Consider the following 24,600-nt stretch of genomic DNA (forward strand, 5'->3'; position numbering starts at 1 on the left):
CTCTTATGATTTAGCCAAGTCATTTCTAATAAAAGACTTTGATGCCTTAGGATAAAATAATTATTAAAATACTTAGCATATGTTTCTTGCTTAATATTGTTTATGCTGATTGTAATTCTAATTTTTATATTTGCTATCTGTTCTTCCAGTATATAGTTTTGTATTGGGTTTGGAACCCTCTTATTTAGACAAAAGGGGGAGGTGATGGGGAAAACTCCTTCAGCCAATGGCTTTTGAGAGGCTGGACAAGGTTGGACTTGGCTTTGAGTACCAAAAGGTGCATGCCCACTGTTCTCCTACTCTCTCTTTCTGTTCTCACACCTGGACTCTGGATTCCATTCCTGTTCCCCATTGTGGTCTGTGAGTCCTCCCTTAAATAAAGAACCCCTTATTATACCCTATTCAGAGCTAGTGTGGGATTACTTTATTCATGTTACCCTTCATCTGATGTGTTCCCCTTCAAAAGTTTATGCGATCCAATTTCAATGCATGCTTTTTTTTTTTTTTTTTTTTTTTTTAGATTTTTCGAGACAGGGTTTCTCTGTAGCTTTTTTGGTTCCTGTCCTGGAACTAGCTCTTCTAGACCAGGCTGGCCTTGAACTCACAGAGATCCGCCTGCCTCTGCCTCCCAAGTGCTGGGATTAAAGGTGTGCGCCACCACCGCCCAGCTTTATTTTTTGAGTTATTAGAGTTCTTTTCTGAAAGAACTCACTATGCCTATATCTTGAAGTGTTTTGCCTATGTTTTCCTCTCGTAATTTGTTTCATTTTTATTATTTACTCTAGCTAAGAGTTCTAACATCATATAAGAATGAAGAGAGGAGATACCAGGCATGTCTCAGTCCTGATTTTAGAGAAAAATGCTTGCTGTGGGATAATGCTTTCATACACTGTAAAGATTTGTCATTCATATTAGTTTAATAAAACACTGATTGACCAGTAGCCAGACAGGAAGTATAGACAGGGCAACCAGATTAGGAGAATTCTGGGAAGAGAAAAGGCAGAGATGCAGTCACCAGCCAGATGTAGAGGAAGCAAGATAAGAATGACTCACAGAAAAAAGGTACCAAGTCATGTGGCTAAACATAGACAAGAATTATGGGTGAATTTAAGTTGTAAGAGCTAGTTAGTAATAAGATTGAGCAATAGGCCAAACAGTTTATAATTAATATAAGCCTCTGTGTGCTTATTTGGGACTGAATGGCTGTGGGACTGGGTGGGACATAAATTTCTGACTACAAATGCTTTTTTGTTTTTACTTCGTTTACTGTATTTTTGACTAGAGTATTTATTTCTGACTATAAATTACCATATTATGTTGAGAGAGGTATATTACTTCTATTCTAAATTCATAATTTTTAATTATGAAGTGGATGATTATCTTTGCTACAGGCCCTTTCTGCATCTATTCAGTTGACCATAAAACTCTATTTTTTAATGCTGTATATTTCATTTTAATTTTGCATATGTTAAACCATCCTTTCATCCCTGGAATGAAACCAACTTGATCATGGTGAAAAATCATTTTAATACATTATTGGCTTCAGTTTGCAAGCATTTTATTGAGATGTTTTTTTTTTTGTCTCATTTCTGTTTTGTGGTTTTTGGGCAGGGCTTACTCTGTAGCCCTGGATGGCCTGTAACTCACTATGTAAACCAGGCTGGCCTTAAACACAGAGCTCTGACTCCTATGTGCTACATTTAAAGGCATGTGCCACACGTCTGGCTTATTGATAAGTTTTACATCCATATCATAAGGTTCATTGGTTTACAATCATCCTGATTGTACTTACCAGTTTTGGTGTCAGAGTAATACTAACTTCATAAAGTGAGCTTGGTAGTATTTCTTTGCTTTGTGTACTATTTGAAGATTAGTATTAGTTCTTCTCAAAAGACAAGACCTGGTAGAGTTAAGCAGTGACTCTATTCAGGCCTGGGTTTTTATGTGGGGAGTCTTTTTATTGTTGCTTCAGTTCTATTGCTCATTATAATTTGCTTCAGTTGATTTATTTTTCATAGCCATCTATTTCTACATATTTATCCATTTCTTCTAGATGTCCCAAATATTGGAATACATGATGTCAGGGTATTCCTTATTGACCCTCTGGGCTTAATGGGTTATATCTCTTGTAGAGTAATGTCATCCTTTCCTTTTCTAATTTTCTTGATTTGCTCCTGTCTTTCATTTGATTAAGGGCCTGTCAGTCTTATTTACCTTTTCAATAAATCAACTCTGTTTCATTGATTATCTTATTCTTTTCACTTCTATTTCATTGATTTTTATCTTTATTATTTCTTTCTACTTTATTGCGTTTATTCTGTTTTCAATCCATCTCCTAAATTGATAGCTGAGAGAGAGGAGGTGAAAAATATGAGAAAGGACAAAAATGATCTATAAAGTTAGATAGCAAAAGAAATCAAGAGGGAAGAAGAGAGAAGGCTGAATAACACAATAAAACACTATATGCATACATTTCAATTGCTCTATCTGATTTAGTCTTTGACTTAATTAGGCTCTATATATCTTAGAGTTTCTATTGCTACAATGAAACACCATGACCAGAAGTAAGTTGGGAAGGAAAGGGTTTATTTGGACCCTTTATGTTTACAACACTCTTCATCATCAAAGAAAGTTGGGACAGGGACTCAAATACGATAGGAACCTGAAGACAGAAGCTGATGCAGAGGCCATGGAGGAGTGCTGCTTACTGGCTATTTTAAGTTGGTGTCTTCTAATGAGAATGGATCCTTTATAGTATTTAGCTTTCTGGATAGATCTCTGAATTTGTTTCCTGAAACTATACAATGCAGTTTATGGGCCAGGCAGTGCCCGTTATCACTTTGGGTGCTCTTTCTGGCTCCAGGGTCCTTAGAGGACAGTTGTCAAACATTTCTCCCAAGAGGGCATAGCACCCTCACGCTTCTGTGATTGTGGCAGGGTACAGCAGCTCTGATACTTCACTCCCTTGTCTTCTATTGCTGCTCTTTCCTTTTCCTACACGTGAGCTCTGGTAGCTAGCCTCTCTATTTGGCACCAAGAGCTCCACTCCAGCCTACAGTGCACAGGTCTAAATTATGGCACTCTCCGTGGTGCTGACGCACACTTCTAGGGACTCCTCAGGCCAGCTCACAAAGCAGATACACCCCGCACTTGCTCAGGGTTTCCTAAGTGAACACTGCAAGGAGGGAATCTTTCTTAATCTGTAGAACTGCAAGCTGCAGACTCAGCAAGGATTTTCCAAAATGGCTTCCTGCAGCACGCTGGTCCAATGCTGAGATGGTTTTCCAAACACAAATATATTTGTTTGTAAACTTGCTTAGTGTTTTTAGACATGACCCCCTTCTATATCTGAGACTGGGGTGGCATTCAGTTAATATCCCAGGCTAGCCTTAAACCCAAGTGTGAGGATGACAGGAACAAATCACTATGCCAGTCAGCACCTGTATGTGTTATAGATCCCAGGATCTCTACCCAGTTAGACTGCAAACCTGCTTAGTGAGGAACCCTGTGTTGTTTTCTGATTCTGTTGAGATTTGGGGGGAGTGGCTTGTTCCTTCTCCACCCCTCTGTGTCTTGTGGCTTTTGTCCTTTGAACCACCTCTCCCTCCACTACCCTCATTCTCTTAATTCCTGATGCAGAACTCACTCTTAATTCCTGATGCATAATGTACTCTTATTTTCTGAGGCTTTCTCGGTGCCTTTCACAGTGGTTCTCTGCTCTCCTCACCTGGAGCTGAGCAAGCCCCATGTAGAAGCTTGCCTGAAAACCTGAGAGTAAAGCAGCCCCATTGGTCAGCCTTACAGACAGGTAATGGTAACACACACCTTTATTCCCAGTAGCCACACTAGTTGCCATAGAAACTGGTTGGTGCACACCTTTAATCAGTGGTGCACACCTTTAATCCCAGCCCTAGAAATGATTATAAAACCAAAGGAAACAAACAGCTCTCTACCACAGTCTCATTCTGAGATTCCCAGAGGCAGCATCACCATTTGGGACTGAGGTCAAGGTAAGAGCCAGTGGCTGGTTGCTTTGCTTTTCGGATCTTCAGGTTGAATCCTAATTTCTCTGAGTTTTATTAATTGTGCTTCATTTGGTGCCCAACAGAAACTTCTATCTACAAATGGTGCCCAAACATTTGGCAAGAATTTCCACATAAAGCCTGAGAAAGCTTAAACAATAAAAGGATTCTAGACAGACAAGAACAGAGTCAAGTGCAGCTTCTTGGTAACCCTCTCCCTCACCTCCTCTATAAGCTCTGTTTGCTATCGGCAAGCAGAGGTGTGGCTCTTTTAAGAGAGTCTTCCTGACTCAGCATTAGCGGCAAAAACCTCACAGCTGTTTTAAGAGGTTATGCCATCAAACAATTTAATGGTTTTATGAGCAGCTGGCATTAGGCTTCTTGGTGGTGGGATGCACCTAAAAACTGCACAGAGTTCTGACAATAAATGTGGCTCCTGCCAAAATCTCCACCATGAAGCTAGATTCTCAAAAAGTTAAGGAATGAGGCAGAGCCAGCCACCAAAGTAGCAACTTTAATCTTAACCATGCTGTTTAGGAAACTAAAGACTCATGTGCTCAGAAAAATATAGAAATGTAGTAGGAGCTGCGGGTTGCATTCCGCCACCCAGCTCCCGCCACCGGCTAGCTTTACCCGAAATAACAACACACAAATTGTATTCATTTAAGCACTGCTTGGCCCATTAGCTCTAGCCCTTACTGGCTAATTCTGATATCACGATCAACCCATCTCTAATAAACTGTGTAGCAACGGTCTTACCAGGAAAGATTCAGCATGTCTGACCTGGCGGCTTGCTTCATCGTGTCTGCCCGGGAGAGGGGAGCATGGCCTCTGAGCTCACTTCCTCTTCCTCCCAGCATTCTGTTCTGTTTACTCCTCCCACCTATGTTTTTACCTATGAGGCCAAGCAGTTTCTTTATTACTTAACCAATGACCTTCCTCCATCATAGGAATATATAGTAAAGACAGACTCAAATGGAAAACAAAAACAAAAACCTCTAAACTGTTTACAGTGTGTTTAAAAATATATACAGGCTTGGGAGAGAAAAGAAAAAGGATAAAGAAAGTCCTTAAAAACAGAAATAGAGTAACTGGGTGTGGTGGCACATGCTTTTAATCCCAGCATTTGGGAGGCAGAGGCAGGTGGATCCCTATGAGTTCAAGGCCAGCCTGGCCTATACAGCGAGATCCAGGACAGTCAAAGACACACAGAGAAACCCTCTTCCAAAAACAAAATTCAAAAAAATAAAAAAGTAAGAAAAAAAAAGCCATGTAAAGATGAAAAATACAGAGTCTGAATACTGTATGTTGTTGTCTTTGAATTGTTTGATTGCTGAGGAAGGAGCAACATCTGCTAAAAGACATTTGATTATAAAAGCTGATGGATTAATCCAACCTATGTGTTTTGAAAATTCCTTGGCTTCAAATTTTAAGTAAAAAGATACATTACTTTGGAGAAGAGGTTTTGCTTTTGTTTCCATAGAAAATGAGTTGCTGTGGATTCATTCTTGGCTAAGAAAAATAAGGTTTGATCAAGGAAGACCCCCTGAAAAAATCTCCAATGGGAACGGGTGGCCCAGATGATCAATGTTTCAGAGCACCTCTGTTGCAGTTTCTTCTGAGTTCTGCATCCAGAACAACCTCAAGACTGTTGGCTGAGATGATCCAGTCTCAAAGAATACTCCAGTCAGGATTTAAACATAATCCTAAATTTTCTTTAGGTCCCCATAAGATTACCAGTACCCCTAGTTAGCAGGAAGTAACCTAGAAAACTATACTCTTATTTCCAAAGATGGGTTATGGATGTTTGTCTTTGTTTAGTGTGTTGGTTACAAGTTGTTATAGTGGTCAGGAAAAAAGTTAAACAAAGATTAGATTCAGGGCCTTGTTTTGAAAAGAAAAAAAGGGGAACTGCTATGGGATAATGCTTTATATACTGTACAGATTTGTCACTTGTATTGGTTTAATAAAACACTGATTGAAAAACAAAACAATGGGAGGCGGTGGCGGGGAGGAGGCAGAAATCTTTAATAAATAAATTAATTAAAAAAAGAAAAACAAAACAAACAAACAAACAACAACAAAACATTGATTGGCTAGTAGCCACGCAGGAAGTATATATAGGTGGGGCAACCAGACTAAGAGAATTCTGGAAGAGACACAGTCACCAGCCAGATGCAGAGGAAGCAAGATGAGAATACTGCACTAAGAAAAGGTACCAAGCCACGTGTTTACACAGAGACAAGAATTATGGGTTAATTGAAGTTGTAAGAGCTAGTTAATAATAAGCCTGAGCTAATATAAACCTCTGGGTATTTCTTTGGGACTGAACCACTGCAGGACTGGGTGGGACAGAAATTTCTGTCTACACCTCCACTTGAAGCTGAGACTTAATGAATTCTGTCTCCTACTGTTCTGTTCCCAAAGCTTTTCTTCTTTCTTTGCAGATACTTCAGTGTTTGTCACCTACCTCAGGTGACTGGTTTATGTTGTGGGATATGTTGTGTACACTGTGTGAAGATGTATTGCTGTGATGTAATAAAAAGCTGAATGGTCAATAACTAGACAGAAGAGTATAGGCAGGACTTCTGGGTAGAGAAAGAACTCTGGGACGAAGAAAGGTGTGGTCGCCAGCCAGACATGGAAGAAGCAAGATGGGCAGTACGGAGACAAGGTAATGAGCCACGTGACAGAACATAGGTTAGTTTAAGTTATAAGAACTAGTTAGAAACAAGCCAAAGCTAAGGCCGAGCTTTCATGATTAATAATAAATCTGTGTACTGCTAGAGGTTTATTCCCTTGAGACGCTTGCACTCAGTGTGGATGTCTTCAGCCATCTTAAGGTTGTGAAACTTCAATGAACTAAAAGCATATGGAGCAATGCCTAGCCCCAACTAATGATGCTGTCTAAACCATGTCAGGCTTGATAGGTGATATGGGATTCCCCTCTGTATGCTGTGAATGAGTTTTGTTACCATTGGTCAATCAATAAATTAGCTTCTTTGGGCCTATGACAGGGCAGACTAGATCAAGGCAGGAATTCCAAGCAGAAATAGAGAAAAGTAGGTGGAATCAAGGAGATTCCACGTAGCTGCTAAAGGAGAAAGGCGGATGCTCACCATGGAACCTTACCGATAAACTATAAGCCTCATGGTAAAATACAAAATAATAGGGATGGGTTAATTTAAGATGAAAGAGTTAGTTAATAAGAAGCCTGAGCTAATAGGCTGAGCGGTGTTTTAATTAATATAGTTTTTGTGTGATTATTTTGGGTCTAGGTGGCCAGGAAATGAACAAGCAGCCTCTGCTAATAGAACATAGTAAGTGTTAATATGCTTAACCTGCATGGACAGGCTGTGTGTAAATGAGGTCATAGATTCTTAACCACAAGTTGCCCCTGTATGGGCAAATCATCAAATGGCAGTTTCTTGGTTTGGAAGTTAGTCATTCACAACAGACGACCATATCACACAGGCCCAAGTTGTCTTTATTCAAGGTAATCCAGGGCCTCTTTAGCTCCCTTTGTGTAGACACTGGTGGAACTGTTTCGGTGCAGCCAAGTCCTTCCCTATGCTAAGCTCTCTTGGCTCAAAGGCTATGAAGAAACAAAACAAACCACCACCTCCACCAACAACAACCCAAACCTCTACTTTTTCATTTTGCTTTACATTATTTGTTTTTTTTTTTTTCTTGTTCTGAGGCAGGGTCTCACTATGTAGCCCAGGAAGGCCTAGATGATGTAGTCCAAATTGATGTGGAACATCCTCTAGCCTCAGCCTAACAAAGGCTGGGATTACAGGCCGTTACCACTCCAGACTGCCCTACTGCTTCTTTACCTCATAATCAAAAACTCAAATCCTAGGGAGGTTAAGACTTGTGACTTGGGATTCCTACTACCTCATAGTTCTGATCCCTGCATGATTAAACTCTTTAGGAAATTCTTATCTAATGTGTGACATTCTGCAGTGGTCAGCATACCAGAGATGAATCAACTTGAAAACAGTAAAAGCTGGCTCTGAAGGATTTTACCCCAACTGTGTGATCTGGTGCTGTGGGCTTCCAGCAGCAGTTTATCTGTTATAGTCCAAAGAAGAAAGTTACAGACCACTATGTATACAAGACCAACTAAGGGTTCTTTATTTAATATAGAGAGCAGGCTCTTGTCACAAAGAACTGTTGATCCAAAGCTCAGGGATGCAGCATTTATAAAGGAAAAAACTACAATGATATCATCGTTAGGTTTTGGTCATAGTTAACTTTGTAAAAATTATATCACTTTCCCCTTCCCTTTCTCAAACATTTCCCATCAACCCCCAGTCACTTTTTTTTTTTTTTTCGTGTCAGGGTTTCTCTGTAGCTTTGGAGCCTGTCCTGGAACTCCCTTTGTAGACCAGGCTGGCCTCGAACTCACAGAGATCCGCCTGCCTCTGCCTCCCGAGTGCTGGGATTAAAGGCGTGCGCCACCACCGCCCGGCTCCCCAGTCACTCTTGAACTGCTTGCCTTTTGTTTTACACACACACACACACACACACACACACACACACACACACACACAAATACAGTCTATCAATCTGTTAAATCAGTTTAACATTTCAGGACTGGTCACTTTTTATTGGATTACGATAACCAACTAGGGAGGCTCATCCCTGGGAGAGATGAACTCTCTCAGCAGTCCTTAGCTGCCTATTGTTCAGGTCTTGTTAGGCAAGCATACTGTTAGGGTGTCACAGGTGTAGCTTCCTTGTCGTGTCTAAGAGACACAATCTCACAGCAGACTTCTGATCTTCTGGCTCTTAACAATCTTCCACTCTCTCTTCCTTGCTATTCCCTGAGCCTTGGGTCCAGGAGTTGTGCTGTAGATGTATCTGCTGGGGCTGGGAACCAAACAAGTCTTTGCACTATGGCCAGTTGTAGTTTTCTGTAATGGGCTCTGCTGCAAAGAGAAGCTTCTTGGATGTGGGGTGAGAGCTATACTTATCTGAGAGTATGCTCCAGAATGCAGTTAGAGGTTATGCTAGTCTATGTGGTGGTAGTATGCTCTCTTCTGCGACCCACAACTTCACTAACCCCGGGTTTCTAGGCTCTTCTTAACAAAAGGGAAAGGAAATTACAATGGGTATCAAGGAACAATTAGCAGTATCTGGCCCACACCAAATTAGGCAAAAAAGTTCTTCTGAGGTTGCTCCTTCATCATGTCAGCAGTGTCTGACACAAAATTTTTTTTTTGTTTTTATTTTTTTACAAAAGACAGTTTCATGATACAGTCTTTGCTGGTCTAGAACTGGGAGGTCCATCCGTCTACCTCCAAGTGCTGGGATTAAAGGCATGTGACACCATATTTGGCTACAAAATGTATTTAAGATGGCTAAATCTTTGGTGAGGACAATAGATGCAATTCCAGATGTTTCTAAACAGGATGGATCTTCTTCAGCAGTTATAGCCAGACTATTTAGGCTGTAGTATTAGAAAAATCTCAATCTTCATTTTTATAAAATGATATGAAAAAATAGGATGTCAACAGACCTCACTGAGTTGAGAACATCATAAGAACACATAGGAGTGTCAAGCAGTATATAGAGCATGTTCAAAAATGTCATTTGCAGACATGCTGGAATCTATTTTCTGCTCAGTAACTGACTTCTGTTCAACTTGTGCCACAGCCCTTATACGGTCTGCATTTATGTCCAGGCTACCACAAGTAAAATGTGCTTGGACCCAGCATTTGGTTATCAGAAGACCTCTGATATGCCAGGTGGTGTTTTCTTTTGGGCATGTAGTAAGTACAGCATCAGACTCAACTGCTCAGGTTTACTGTTTAAGGCTTTCCGGCATTTACTCCTAATTTCCCGCTCATCCTCAATTATCTACCTCTACTGATCCTGGTTTGTTTTTTCTTCTAGCCTCCGTTGGTCTCCTGGGATCTAATATCGTTCTCCTTTATGTCCTTCATTGAACAGTGTCATTTTGTTTAGTACCTGCAAACTTCTCTGAAGTCAAGAAAAAGGAGTCTTGTTGACCTTTGTAAACCTGATTTTATTTCAGTCATATTTTTCCAATTTATATATTTATATGTATGTGTGAGAGACACACCTAGAGGTCAGAGTACAACTTTCAGGACTTAGTTCTTTCTTTCTACCATGTGGGTCTCCAGGATCAAAATCAGGTTGTGTGGCTTGGTAGCAAGTGCCTTTACCTGCTGGGCCATCTTGTCAACACATTATCAATCTCATTTTTTTATAAAAAAATATATATATATATATTTTTTTAAAAAGTGTGTGTTGTGTGTGTTGGGGGGGGGTTTGCATGTACGTGAGCACAGGTGCCTATGGAAGCTGGAGGTGTAGGATCTCCTGGAGCTGGGAGTACAGGCAGTGTTGAGCTGCTTATGTAAGAGCTGGGAATCACACTTTGTCCTCTAAAAGGGCACTATGTACTCTTAATTACTAAGTCATTTCTCCAGCCCCATCAATAACATTCTTAAAAGTAATCTCAAAGACTTTGTACAATGAGATAGAATAAAAACTTAGGAAGAAAATGAAGTAATTAGACCTGTTTTAGACAGCAACAATTAAATGGTTTGACGAAATAATCATGATACAAAATCATTTACAAAACATCTTAGAAATCCACTAAAGACACAATCTGAGACAATCTGAAAATCAAATCACGAAAATGAATGATAAATTAAAAAACATTATACTCTGAATCTTGTGAGGGTGGAATGCATGTGTAAGAGGTGAAAACACCTTCCTACAAAGAAGCCTATCAGAAGCCCTTGAATCACGTGACCAGAGTGACGGTCTTCAGTGACAATGAAATTACATTACCACCCAAGACAGTGCAGTTTAATTACTCTATCTTCAAAAAGATGCAAACTAAGTGAACCCAATCACTGACCTATGAACTCCAAAAGGCTTTGGGGGCACACAGAACACGTAGGAGGCGGAGGCCAGCCTATTCTAAATATAAATTCCAGGCAAGTCAAGGATACATACAAACTGTTTCCAAACAAAAACCCAATAAGAAAAAAAAACTGTTGGAAACTATTTAAGGGAACTAAAAGACTTAACACACTGGAATAGCTAATTTAGACTAGACCCTTTTACTAGAAATGACATTAGAGCAGCTGAGAAAGACGGCTGGAAATAGATAATAGCAGCAATGTGTCAGTGTTTTTGACCAGTTGGTTATATAGGAAAATATCTTGGTTTACAGAAAACCTACATGAATGTGTATCTGGGGTGATGAGGAGTGAGGTGACCACTTCTCAGAAAAAGTTTTTTGTAACTTTACATATGATCAAGATATTTCAAAATAAAATTTTATTTGAAAAAGGCTTTATCAGTCCCCTTTTCTTTCTTTTTCTTAATGAAGAGGTAGGTAGTTTTTCCACAAAGTTGGTCAGATGGGAAACATCATCTTCTCCAGTTGGGTCTCAATAATTTGAAAATAAAATGCTTATAATGAAGTCATCTGTGTCAGGCTGAGAACAGACCCTTCAGAGGAAGGGTGATTCTTGGTGAGTTCCATGCACTGGACACCTTTATGCCAGGTACTGCAAACGTCACTGACTGAGGGACCTCTGCAGAGCTTCGTACATCATTTGATCCTGTGAGGACAGAAAACACCATATAGTGCTGACCAATCAGTTATGGGGTAAGACGTGTGACCAGCAAACTCCTATATTGAAGCCCTAGCCCCAGGACCTCAGCGTGTGGTTGTCCCTGCAGACAGGGTTTCTGCAGAGGTGGTTAGGGTAAAACCTCAGTCCCACAGGACTGGGGTTATTGTACAAGAGGAAGTTTGCACACAGAATGCACAACGAAGGACATGTGAAGACAGGACGAAGACGACACCTGCGGGACAGAAACCTCAGAACTCTGACAAGACAGCACCTTGATCTCAGATGTCTGGTTGAGACCAGGGTGAAAACACAATCTCTACTGTTTACAACTCTCATCTACGGCACTGGTTAGAGAAGCCCCAGCTGTGGGCCCAGTGATTCTGCCTTGCTCCTGCATCCTGAGTCTCCACATGCTCCCTTCTAGGATGTGCCACAATCCATCACTGTCTAGGAAGTTTGCAAACCAGGCCAGGAGACACTGATCTATAAACTACCCTGAGTCCAGAGGGAAACAGGAGACAAGAGTAAACGCTTCTAAAGTGTGTTAACACTCCAAGAAACTGCCAGAATGGTTCCCAACGTGACTGTTCCAGCTTCCAGTACAAAATATGAGACATCTAGGGGCTGGAGAGATGGCTCAGTGGTTAAGAGCATTGCCTGCTCTTCCAAAGGTCCTGAGTTCAATTCCCAGCAACCACATGGTGGCTTGCAACCATCTGTAATAAGGTCTGGTGCTAGGGAGCTGGAGAGATGGCTCAGTGGTTAAGAGCACTGCCTGCTCTTCCAAAGGTCCTGAGTTCAATTCCCAGCAACCACATGGTGGCTCACAACCATCTGTAATGAGGTCTGGTGCCCTCTTCTGGCCTGCAGGCATACACACAGAATACTGTATACATAATAAATAAATAAATGTTTAAAAAAAAAAAATAAGGTCTGGTGCCCTCTTCTGGCCTTCGGCATACACACAGATAGACTATTGTATACACAATAAATAATAAATAAATATTAAAAAAGACAGCCATAAAGCAGGCTGAAAGCATTAAACATTAAAAAAAATGTAAAAAAAAATATGAGACATCTAGCATCTCACATCCTCAACTCCCTGTCAATCCAGTAGGTATGCAGTAGGTCACTGTCACTATATTGACCTCCCCCACAGTTAGATGGCAATGCTACTCCTACCTATTTATCCCAAGGGAAAACTTACAATGTGTTCTATTTACTTCCAGCTATTTAGAATATATCCTGGGGCCAGCATGACAGTTCATAAGATGAAAGCGCTTACTGCCAGACCAACAACCCGAGTTCAATCCTACAGTCCACATGAGAGGAAGATACAACTCTTAAGACATCTGACTTTTGCTTGCATGTCGTAGTACAGGTATTACTCCCCTAGCCCCCTCAACCCCCCAACGCCAAAACACACACACAAATAAATGTAAAGAATAAAAGAAAAATCTATTTAAGAAAAGCCAATTTTGCTAGGTGGGATGGCTCGTGCCTACAATCTCACACTCAGGAGTCTCAAATAGAGGATCATCATGAGCTCACGGCAGCCCAGGCCAGAGTAAAACCCTGCCTCAAAAACCAGACACAGACTGGGAATGTAGCTCTTCTGGCAGACTGGTTGCCTGGTAGACACAAAGCTCTGGCTTTAACCTCTAACACCACATAAAGCGAAGTATGTGGTGGCATATGTCTGTAATGTGGTCACTGGGAGGTATAGACAGGAGGATCAGAAATTCAACGTTATCCTCAATTAGACAGGAAGTTCGAGATCAGCCTGGGCTGTCTCAAATACCAAAACAAACAAACGAACAAAATCAAAATAACACACAACACACACCCCAAACCTAAACAAACAACATCAAAAACCATGAGTAAACAAAGTCAATTCCATTAAATTTTCCTCTGGATAGGCAAAAAGGTCAGAAATGTTAAAAATATGCATATGAAGTGTTAGAAATATGTATACTTAGGCCAGGAAGATGGCCCAGTGGATGAAGGCAGTTGCTGCCAAGCCTGGTGACCTAAGTCCCCACGTGGTAGGCGAGAACTGACTCCAACAGGCTGGCATGAGCGCACGGGCAGACGCGTACAAAGTAAATGTACTGTAACCTCTCCTATACTGTAACCTCTCCTTCCAAACCTCTCCTTCTGGAAACATAAGCAAAACTACAACTAATTATTTCACCTTTGTAACATAAATAGCATACAGAGACACATTCCTATACTTAGCATATTGCAGACACAATTCCTAAGCTTTTTATTTAATAATAAACTTGAGAGATGTTTTGTTCAAGTAGCTATACCATTTCACAATATGACAGTTAAGGTTTTGGCTGCTATTATATGTGCCCGTGAAGGAGTCTTGTGGCACATGTCTGTAATTCTGCCACTTGGAAGGCTGAAGCAGGAGGCTCATGAGTTTGAGGCTAGCTTAGGACATAAAAAGAGACCACTGCTCAATAAAAAATAAATTAACAAAATTTCTAAGTTCCTATTCACAGATGTAATTTCCGTCCTCTTTTCAAGACACTGAGGAAAGTTTCTCACCTTTACTGATATAGATGGCTTTACTTTCCTGAAAGCTTCTTCAAAATGTTTATGGCTGACCATGAGCTCACCTGTGGAGGAAGGCACAAATACACACCTCAGTACAGCCCATTAACTAGAAAGACTGAGTTTACATATGCCCCTCCCCAGCCCTGCCTCAATGAGAATCTCTCCATTCATTTGGGGAAACAGGACTGCTAGTAACCACTCTGTCTCTTAGGGATACTGGGATGGAAGAAAAACAGTTGAAGACAAGCTGTGAAGGCTGCTCACACCATCAAAAATGGCCAGTGTGGTCTCAGGTAGAATCGATAAGGGATTTTTAAGTAGAGATGGCCAATAGAACTAGAAATAACCAGCAACCTGTATTATTACCCTAGGGTATATTCTTGAACACAAAATCACACTACTGAGAAACAAAGGCTAGATGTTCTCTAAGATAAAAATACTAAGGGTAGACATGTACATCACAAAATGGATTAGAAAGGGTTGTAATTTTTATCAGGTTAAGTGATAAAATAGCTAAATGTTAAAATATAACTTGGTTTACAATGTTAACAAGATAACTTAAGTGATAACAATTTATACTCAAAATAGTAAACAGATATTAGGATAACCGAGTTATCTAAAACAAAGTACTACATGTTGCTGAACACATCACTGATCAGTTAGATAGCAGGGTTAGATATGGTTTGGGCAAGGTTACAAAGTCTCTAAAAACCAGGTAGCTAAAAATGAAAGCCACAGCAAAGCAGAAATGGCAGAATTCGTTATATGTGCATATAAGCAACAACCAGAAAATTGAGTAGCAACTCCAATACATGAGAAAAGACCTGCTAACTTGTAGTCACCGATATACCCTAAGAAAGTGGTAAGATTCAGCTTACAAAGTAGCATATATGATTTTTGGAATTGGTGGCGTGGGAGGTGGGAGCAAGAAAGATATAACAGAGCCTTATCATGTGACCCATGAACTTAAGACCCTTCTGCTTTGGCTTCTTTAGCATTAAGATTACAGGTACAGGGCTGGAGAGATGGCTCAGTGGTTAAGAGCATTGACTGCTCTTCCAAAGGTCCTGAGTTCAATTCCCAGCAACCACATGGTGGCTCACAACCATCTGTAAAGACGTCTGGCACCCTCATCTGGCCTTCAGGCATACAGACAGAATATTGTATACATAATAAATAAATAAATATTTAAAAAAAAAAAAAAAGATTACAGGTACACAACCAAACGAAGCTCTGATTTTTGTCCATAAAATATTCTAAGTTTGCCTATCATCAATAATTTCCAAAAGGAACAGAATGTAGTTTCTAAAAAAAAGAAGTTTTGATAACTAAATCTTAGCATTATCTAGTAAACAAAAACCAAAAACACCCCCAAAAATACCCTAATAAATATATGCAAGTGTGCCAATAAATCTATGTATGCTAAGCCTACATTGCTGTAACAATATTTAGCTTTAAGATTCGTGGAAGTAGGGGCTGGAGAGATGGCTCAGTGGTTAAGAGCATTGCCTGCTCTTCCAAAGGTCCTGAGTTCAATTCCCGGCAACCACATGGTGGCTCACAACCATCTGGAATGAGGTCTGGTGCCCTCTTCTGGCCTGCAGACATACACACAGACAGAATATTGTATACATAATAAATAAATAAATATTAAAAAAAAAAAAGATTCGTGGAAGTGGGGGGCTGGAGAGATGGCTCAGCGGTTAAGAGCATTGCCTGCTCTTCCAAAGGTCCTGAGTTCAATTTCCAGCAACCACATGGTGGTTCACAACCAGATGTAATGAGATCTGGTGCCCTCTCCTGGCCTTCAGGCATACACACCAACAGAATATTGTATACATAATAAATAAATAAATATTTAAAAAAATAAAAGATTCGTGGAAGTGGAGCAGGAGAGGTGGCTCAGGACTAAGAGTGCACACTGCTCTTACAGAAGACCTGAATTCAGTTCCCAGTACCCATGTCAGGGGACTCACAACCACCTCTAACTCCAGTCCCTGTGATCTCTGAGGGTACCTGCATTCATGTGCACATTTCTCCCCCACCTGACCACCACAGACATAAACACACACGCTTAAAAGGAGACTTTTAAACTCAAGTACACACTTGAAGTTCCCATGAGAGCACATCTGTACACTACAAAGCACTCAAGAGACACCCAGGCAGAGAAAGGGCTACTTCTGTACTAGGCATTGCAGGAATACAGGTCACAAATGAATCATTTAGGCCACACATACCCAAATAGTAACACCGAAAATACTATTAAAATGTGAGGTAAACAACAAATGTGTTGAAAAGGGACCATATCATCCATAAGAGAATACATGGATTTTGTCTTTGGACTTTCTGGCTTTTGTGGTGATAGAAAAAGAATCCTGAGCCTTGCACATGCTAAGAAAATTTCTGTCACTGAGCGATAAAAGTTGTCATCTGATTTTATACTTCAAAGGAAAATCTTGATATATGAAAAATTAGGTATTTCTTAATCTTTACAATTTTGGTTGAATTTTAACAGGCAAGTGGGTTGTATTTTAGTAAAAGAATCAAGATTTTCCAAATTGTTAAGAAGCACACTCATGATAATGGCAGTGAACGATCACATTTGCCTCTATCTAATCACCTGTGTATATTGACAGAATACAATCTGCTTATTAAGAGGGACTAAATAACGACTATCACGTCGAGTGTACATAATATTCCACAGCAGTTCCTAAAGGTCTCATCCAACAGGCATCTTTATTACACACTGTTTTACGAAATGCTAGAAAAGCAACACCTGAAAGGCAGCAGGGCTGTTAAATATCCAGACTGATAAACTAGAATGGAGAGACCTCAGAGAGCCTCATACCTGTTCCAATCACACTCCTCTGTCTGGTCATTTCTTGTCTCAGGGCACAGAGAGAAGCTTCTCGTACCAAAGCAGAGAGGTCTGCACCCCTGTAATAAAAGACATGTTCTTAGGCATTCTTAGGTATTCTAAAAGATGCTCAATTATACTTAACAATGAGGAAAAAGTAATGAATGAAGGTGGGACGAACTGACTAGGAACAGCAGGAAAAAGCTTTTAGCTTTCATTTAGAGAACTTTTAACCTTTAAAAGAAAGAAATTTGTGGAAAGTATGATACAATGAAAAATAAAAAATAAAACTTAGCCATAGATATTAATGTTGATATAAAACATCTACCCAGAGGCTACGGTACAATGACCTGAATTCAATTCATGGAAACTACATTTAAAAAAAAAAAAAAAGAAAAAGAAGAAGGAAAGGAAAAAGAAAAAGAAACCCAGTCAAAGGCAGACTGGCAGATCCCTGGTGTTCACTGATGAGCTTAGTCAGCTCAGTCTAATAGGCATGGGCTCCAGTATTTAAAACAACAACAAAACCAAAACCAAAACCCACCTTGTCTCAAATAACAAGGAGGCTGAGGAACAACACCCAAGCACCTAAGGTTCTCTGACCCCCACAGGCACTTGTACACCTGGATGAATGTGTACACCCCCCAACACACACACAAAGTTTCTTTATATAATTATTCCAAGTAATAATCACAGGTTGGGTCAGCAGAGTCCTAAGAAGGCAATGAAACATCAGTGTTGCCTGGAGCTTTCCTACACTCAGCTTTAACATGATCCACAAAAATTCTTTCGAACAAAACATCATTTCCAGGTATCAAATAATCAAGTGTCTACGTTACCATTCACGACTAGCTCTTGGAAGCTAAGTTTACACTGCTGAGCAACAGCACTGAAGCCCTCAATGACGAAAACACTGATTCACCTTACTTTTTGTGGGAAGTCCAGTATTATCTGACCCTTGCTCTAGGGGCAAATACTAAGTACCAAAGATGTTAGGGACAAACAACAGGGCTTTAATATGATAGAAATATCAGGTGTCATGCTGTTGTTGCAGGCTCAATGTGCACATGTATGCAGATTAACCTCCATTGTGCAGATGTACTTAAAGAAAATGCTATCTAGTGAAAGGCACATGCTTTACATATTCTGAAAGTAGAACTAACAGTGAAAGGTAACAATGTGGCCAGGGAAGCTTGAGTACCAACAGGAACAGTCTATGTCAGGAATTTAGCATCCAAACGCACAGGTAAGCTGTCCTCTGAGAAGGAAGCAGCAAGAGCCAGACAGACACTACATAAGGTGCTACACAAGAAACCTCCTTAGTTTTTCCAACCTAAGAAATGGGCATCTTTTTCTTTCCTGTTGATGAAGAAACTATACTCCAGAGGGGTATAAGAGACCAGAGACTTAAATACTCACGTATAGCAATTGCAACGAAGGTCATTGGCAATTGCTTCCAAATTTACATCTTCATCCAGTGGAGGTTTGGTGCCATTCTGAATAAGAGAGAAAAGTGAGCTGTTTGAGGCATTAAAGATTCATGCATGCACATCACTCACTGGTTTTTAAAGAAGAGGAAAGGCTGATGACTAAGGGAGGAGAACCAACTCCACAATCAATGTAGAGAGCACTGAGTTCAATCTGGAGAACTAGGGTAAGAGGCAGGCTGACGTGCAAGAAGCTGTAAAGGCAAACCACTGATACTCATGGAGTTGGAGGAATTTGTGTTATAGGACTGACTACAAGGAGAGTAATACTGAACCCAACTTGTTGAGATCAAAAGGAGCCTGCTCTACACAGGACCCCCAAGAAGTTGTACTTATTTATTTGTTTGTTTGTATTTTCTTCTGTATACTCATGTAGAGGTCAGAAATTAGTATGACATGTCTTTTTAAACAACAACAACAAAAAAAAACAAAACAAACCAAAAAACAAAACAAAACCATGTTGCTTTTTAATCCCTTATCTAAAACCCAAGGAGCCAATTCCTCCCAGTTCATAATTACAGATGCTAAAAATGACAAGAATCAGAAAAGTTCAGAATTTCAACACGGAACATAAGCACTATACACACAAATCAGCCTTAGTAATATTCTAAGTAGATTACATGGCAGAATCAAACACTACATAGTTTTAAAAAATACTTTTGCGGAGGCTAAAGAGATGGTTTAGTGGTTAATAGCCCTGGCTGCTCTTCCAAGAGAAGCTCGGTCTGATTTCTAGTACCCACACATGGTGGTTCACAATCATCTATAATTCCAATTCTGGGAGATCTGACACCTTCTTCTGGCATCCATGGCCACAGCATGGCTAGTCAATTCATATACATGAAAGACTTTAAAATCCAAAAACTAAATTTTTAACTAAAAAGTTCTTTATGTGGCTATATGGGTGCATACATGCCACTGCATTCAGGTGGAGGCTGGAGAAATGTCTAAGAGTTGTTTCCTTCCTTCCATCATGTGGGTTCTGAGGACTGAAAACAAAGGTCCTCAGGCTTGGAGGCGGTGCCTTTACCCTCTGACCCATCTTACCAGCTCCACTATAGTGTTTTTTTTTTTTGTTGTTGTTGTGTTCTTTTATTTCCCCTGGTTTTTCAAGACTGTCTCAGGATTTCTTTTTTTTTTAATATTTATTTATTTATTATGTATACAATGTTCTGTCTGTGTGTATTCCTGAAGGCCAGAAGAGGGCACCAGACCCCATTACAGATGGTTGTGAGCTACCATGTGGTTGCTGGGAATTGAACTCAGGACCTTTGGAAGAGCAGGCAATGCTCTTAACCACTGAGCCATGTCTCCAGCCCCTCAGGATTTCTACTGCTGCAACAAAAATACCATGACCAAAAAGCAAGCGAGTAAGCAGCTCCCCTCCCTGGCCTCCGCATTAGCTCCTGCTTCAGGAATCCTGCCCCGTTTTGAGTTCCTGTCTTGACTTCCTTCAGTGGTGAACAGCAATGCTAAGTCTTAATAAACCCTTTCCTCCCCAACTTGCCTTTTGGTCATGGTATTTCATTACAGCAATATAAACCAGGGAGTGGAATATGATAGTTTGAAAGAAAATGGCCCCCAAACGGAGTGACACTATTAGGAGGTGTGTGTGGCCTTGTCGGGAATGTGTCACTATAAGGGTGGACTTTGAGGTCTCCTCTCAAGCTTCACACAGTGCAACAGTCAACTTCCTGTTGTCTCTGAGTCAAGATGTAGAACTCTCAGCCCCACCACCACACCTGCCTGCATGCTTCCACGCTCCCCATCCTGATGATAATAGACTGAACCTCTGAAACTGTAAGTGAGCCATCTCAATTAAATACTTTTATTTATGAGTTGCCGTGGTCCTGGTGCCTCTCCACAGCTATAAATAACCCTAACTAAGACAGAGATAGGGTTTCACTGTGTATCACTGGCTATCCTAGAACTTACTTTGTAGATCAAGCTGGCCGTGAATTCAGAGGGATCTGCCTGTCTCTGCCTCCAGTGACTCTTGTTTTTAAAATGTTTTAAAAAACAAATTAGTATCTCATCTACAAAAGAGTCCTATAATTCTGTGATATAATTAGAAGGACAGAGGGGAAAGTTGTTTACATAGTACTGGTGATTGTACCATAGTGATTTATTATGCAGAAGGACTGGAACATTCCAAGTGTCACCAAAGTGAGACAATCTTGTTACCCTTGTTAACACCACCATGGTAAGCACCTTCAGCCAATATTGGAGGAGATTGAGTTGGGGGTTGGGAAGCAGCCCAATGGGCAGGAGCTGCTATGAGAGGCTTTAATGTTCAAAAGAATCTTTCAATCTAACCTTGACGAGCACACAGCACATCGAACCTCCCATATATATCTCATGTGCCATTAGAGACTTCTACCCGAAATCTACTTTCTAATCAAAAACTCAATCATAAGGAACAAATTCACCAGGTATAATCTGAGGACAATTCTTATATATATTTCTCAATACCTAAATTCTATTCATGGTCAAGCTGGCATTCACAGACCCAGGATCTGCTCAGAGTGACCTTTCCTAACACTGGACTTAATGAACTGGGCTTGCGTTCTGTCCTGCAGCTGACAAGAGACAACCTGGTTTGCTCTGGCTCATTCCAACGGGCTTTTTACCATGATGGTGACAGGATGCTCTGAAGACAGAATTCAACATATCCTCTGTCTGTTCATGAGGACCCAGAATAATTTTCTTCACATATCAGCATATTTGAGCAACTATGAGTGTTCTATACCTAAGTTATCCAGCCTATAATCCCAGAACTTGGGGGCGGATGCAAGAGGATCAGAATTCAGAGTCACCTCATTACATAGTAAATTGTAACACGACATGCTACATGAGACCATCAAAAAACAAAACAAATGACAACAAATCACATTACAATTTCTACAAAGATCAATGGAGAGATTATATGACGTAGGAAAAATTATTCCCAGATAACCTATCATTGGATTATAAAGACAAAAAATAACGATTCTTAATCTGAAAATAATTTTGGGAATACAGCTGAATAAACTACCAAGAAGTAGAATAGACCCAATGATGACATAGGTATAGGATCAACCAAAATAAAGAAACTAGAAAGTGTATTTGGGAAAAACAAACAAACAAACAAACAACAAACTATGACGAAAGTGCTGCTTCGAGTTCGAGGTCTACTGGAACACAGCACGGACACCAAGCCTACCAAACAGATGCCAACGTGACAAAACTGAACAAAGATTTACAAGGAACAAACACTGGGCAGTAGGAGAGCAATACCAAGGGCTGATTGTTTCATTAATGACGTAAGTATCTAAAATGAAGTATGGCTGCTGTGATGGCACATATATATAATCTTTGTACCTAGAAAGCAGAAATGCAACAACCTGAAAGACAGCCTGGGTTACACAGTGAGGCCTCTTCAGGCTGACTTTAAAAAGCTATGACTTCCAGCTGGGCAGCAGTGGCACATGCCTTTAATCCTAGCACTCTGGAAGAAGTGGCAAGCGGATCTGTGAAGCCAGCCTGGTCTACAGAGCAAGTTCCAGGATAGCCAGGGCTATACAGAAAACCCTGTCTCAAAAAAAAAAAAAACCAAACAAAAAAACAAACAAAAACCAACCAAACAAACAAAAAACTATGAAGGCCAGGCATGGTGGTGCACACCTTTAATTCTAGCATGCAGGAGGCAGAGACAGGCAGATCTCAATGAGTTCAAGGTCAGCCTGTTCTACTTAGCAAGTTCCAGGCTAAGTATAGATCATGTGCTGAGACCAGCGTCTCAATAACAGTAACAATAACAACAACAAAGCTTCAATAACAGTAACAATAACAACAACAAAGCTAACTATGCTAACTCAGAAAACCAGAAGTCATTATGAAGACTTCAAGTCTCAATGTGTCTTTGAATGTTCCTGATGGACCTGTATTTACTTGTTTTACTTCCTCCAAAACATCCTACTCCAGACAGAATCTAATGATCAAAGATTTAAAGACACAGGAACATGACTACAGTGATATCTGATAACACTATTTAACACTAACTTTAATCCTTCATTTAGTTTACCTTCATTTTGAATAGAAAAATGAGACTGGGCATTGTGTTCAGTGATCAAAACCAGCTCACTTTGGGAGAAGGAAGACTGGCAAACATTTAAGCTATAGAAAGAGAGTAATCAATCAGCTAACCTAAATTACTACCTGGTATAACATTAAAAGTAATATGGGCAGGGCTGGAGAGATGGCTCAGTGGTTAAGAACACTTACTGCTCTTGCAGAAGACTTGGGCTCAGTTCCCAATACCTGCAGTGATTTGTATTTTCATAAAGCTTGCCTGAAGATCAGAAAGTAAAACAGCCACACTAGTTACTCATAGAACCAGGGTGGTAGTGGTGCATACCTTTAATCCCAGCACTAGAGGGGAGGAGACAGGTCTTAGGCTCAGTCTCATCCTGAGGATTCACGGAGGCAGAATAGCCATTTTGGTCTGAAGTAGAAGTAAGAGCCAGTGGCTGGCTGCTTTGCTCTTCTGATTGTCAGGTTGAACCCCAATATCTGTCTCTGGATTTTTATTATTCGTGCTACACTCACATGATGAGGTTCAGAACTGCGAGTCACTCCAGTCCCCAGGAGCTGATTCCTTCTGACCTTATTAGGCAACTGCTTATATTAGTGCACATAAATTCATGCAGACACACACATATATATAAAACAAAATAAAAACATCTTTAAAAATTCTATTTATTTATTTGTTTGATTGTTTTTGATTTTTCGAGACAGGGTTTTCCTGCAGCTATCGAGCCTGTCCTGGAACTAGCTCTAGGCAGATCTCGAACTGCCCCCCTGCCCCAGTGCTGGGGACTAAAGGCGTGTGCCACCAGCGCAAGGCCAAAATAAAAACATTTTTAAACAATATAAACATAACAAAAGAAAGCCATTTCTTTTACTCACTTTTGTGATAGTCTTTAATATGGCAACACGATCTGCTGGGGGTGGCAAACCCACAAAGAGTGTTTTGTCCAGCCGGCCTGGGCGCAGAATGGCGGGGTCAATGATATCTAGAGAAGAGAGAAATACAAAAATAAGCCAAATAGAATAGTTCTTTTTTAAAAATGTAATTAATAAAAGACAGAAAGTTCTTTTTTAAAAAAAGCTAAAATTTTTGGTTAATTGGGTATGGTTAAAGCCAAAAGGTCTGGGGCTGGGACAGTGACTTAGTTGGTAAAATGTTTACAATGCAAGAACTAAGACCTAAGTTCAAATTCCCAGAACTCATATAAAAAGCAAAGTATGGCAGCAACTGCCTATAACATCAGTACTGGGAAGGCAGAGATGAGAGGATCCTGGTCAGCTAATCGAGCCATAATGAGTTCCTCGTTTGGCAAGGAATCCTGTTTGAAATGCAGGTGAAGATTGAGGAAGACACCTTGCGCTGTTCTCCACATACATGCATGCACAAATATCCTTCCACACAAATCAAAAGCTACTACTTATCAAAACTGTCTTTTTTTTTTTTTTTTTTTTTTTTGGTTTTTCGAGACAGGGTTTCTCTGTAGCTTTGGAGCCTGTCCTGGAACTAGCTCTGTAGACCAGGCTGGTCTCGAACTCAAAACTGTCTTATGTGCCTTTGTGTTCCTGACTCTGAGTAGCTACAGCACAGGGCTGAGCTTCATACAGCCACAACACTGAGGCTAACTATAAAATTTTGACTTCTCCACCAAGAACCCATTTGTAAGCCAAATCTTTTTCAGTAGTCTTTACACCAAGACAGTGAGTGCAAGAGGTACTAAAGGCTTTAACTCGTGTTTATGCAGGCAAAGTTAAGCACACACGCGCACACACACACAGACACACGCGCACACACACAAACACACACACAGAAAACTCTCTATTGCATCCACTTACATTTCATCCTTTCTATTATTCTTCGCTGATGTTTATTTTCCACCCTTATTTCTCCTCGCAGTATAGAGCAAGCTGAGGGCCTTTTGTATGCTACATGGCAAGTGTGCTACTATAAAGTGATTAGCTATTCTTTTAGAGTATCT

The 24,600-nt window shown here is 40.3% G+C and overlaps 1 protein-coding gene across 3 annotated transcripts in view; it reads right to left on the reverse strand.

Annotated features, from left to right (window-relative positions):
* Positions 1-8,267: 8,267 nt before the first annotated feature.
* Positions 8,268-24,600, reverse strand: part of Nvl (nuclear VCP like) — a 52,326-nt gene continuing 35,993 nt past the window's right edge. For all 3 annotated transcript variants that reach the window (XM_041635473.1, XM_041635472.1, XM_041635474.1), the window contains 5 exons: positions 23,504-23,610; positions 18,489-18,565; positions 17,061-17,149; positions 14,204-14,274; positions 8,268-11,632 (listed from right to left, as the gene is read on the reverse strand). In XM_041635473.1, coding sequence (XP_041491407.1) covers positions 11,588-11,632; positions 14,204-14,274; positions 17,061-17,149; positions 18,489-18,565; positions 23,504-23,610 — 389 coding nt within the window. In that variant the 3' untranslated portion in view covers positions 8,268-11,587. The remainder of the gene's footprint in view (positions 11,633-14,203; positions 14,275-17,060; positions 17,150-18,488; positions 18,566-23,503; positions 23,611-24,600) is intronic.

This window comes from Microtus oregoni, unplaced genomic scaffold (assembly GCF_018167655.1).
Source record: "Microtus oregoni isolate MIOR12 unplaced genomic scaffold, Mior012 000047F_ref0000412, whole genome shotgun sequence".
Taxonomy (NCBI): Eukaryota; Metazoa; Chordata; class Mammalia; order Rodentia; family Cricetidae; genus Microtus; species Microtus oregoni.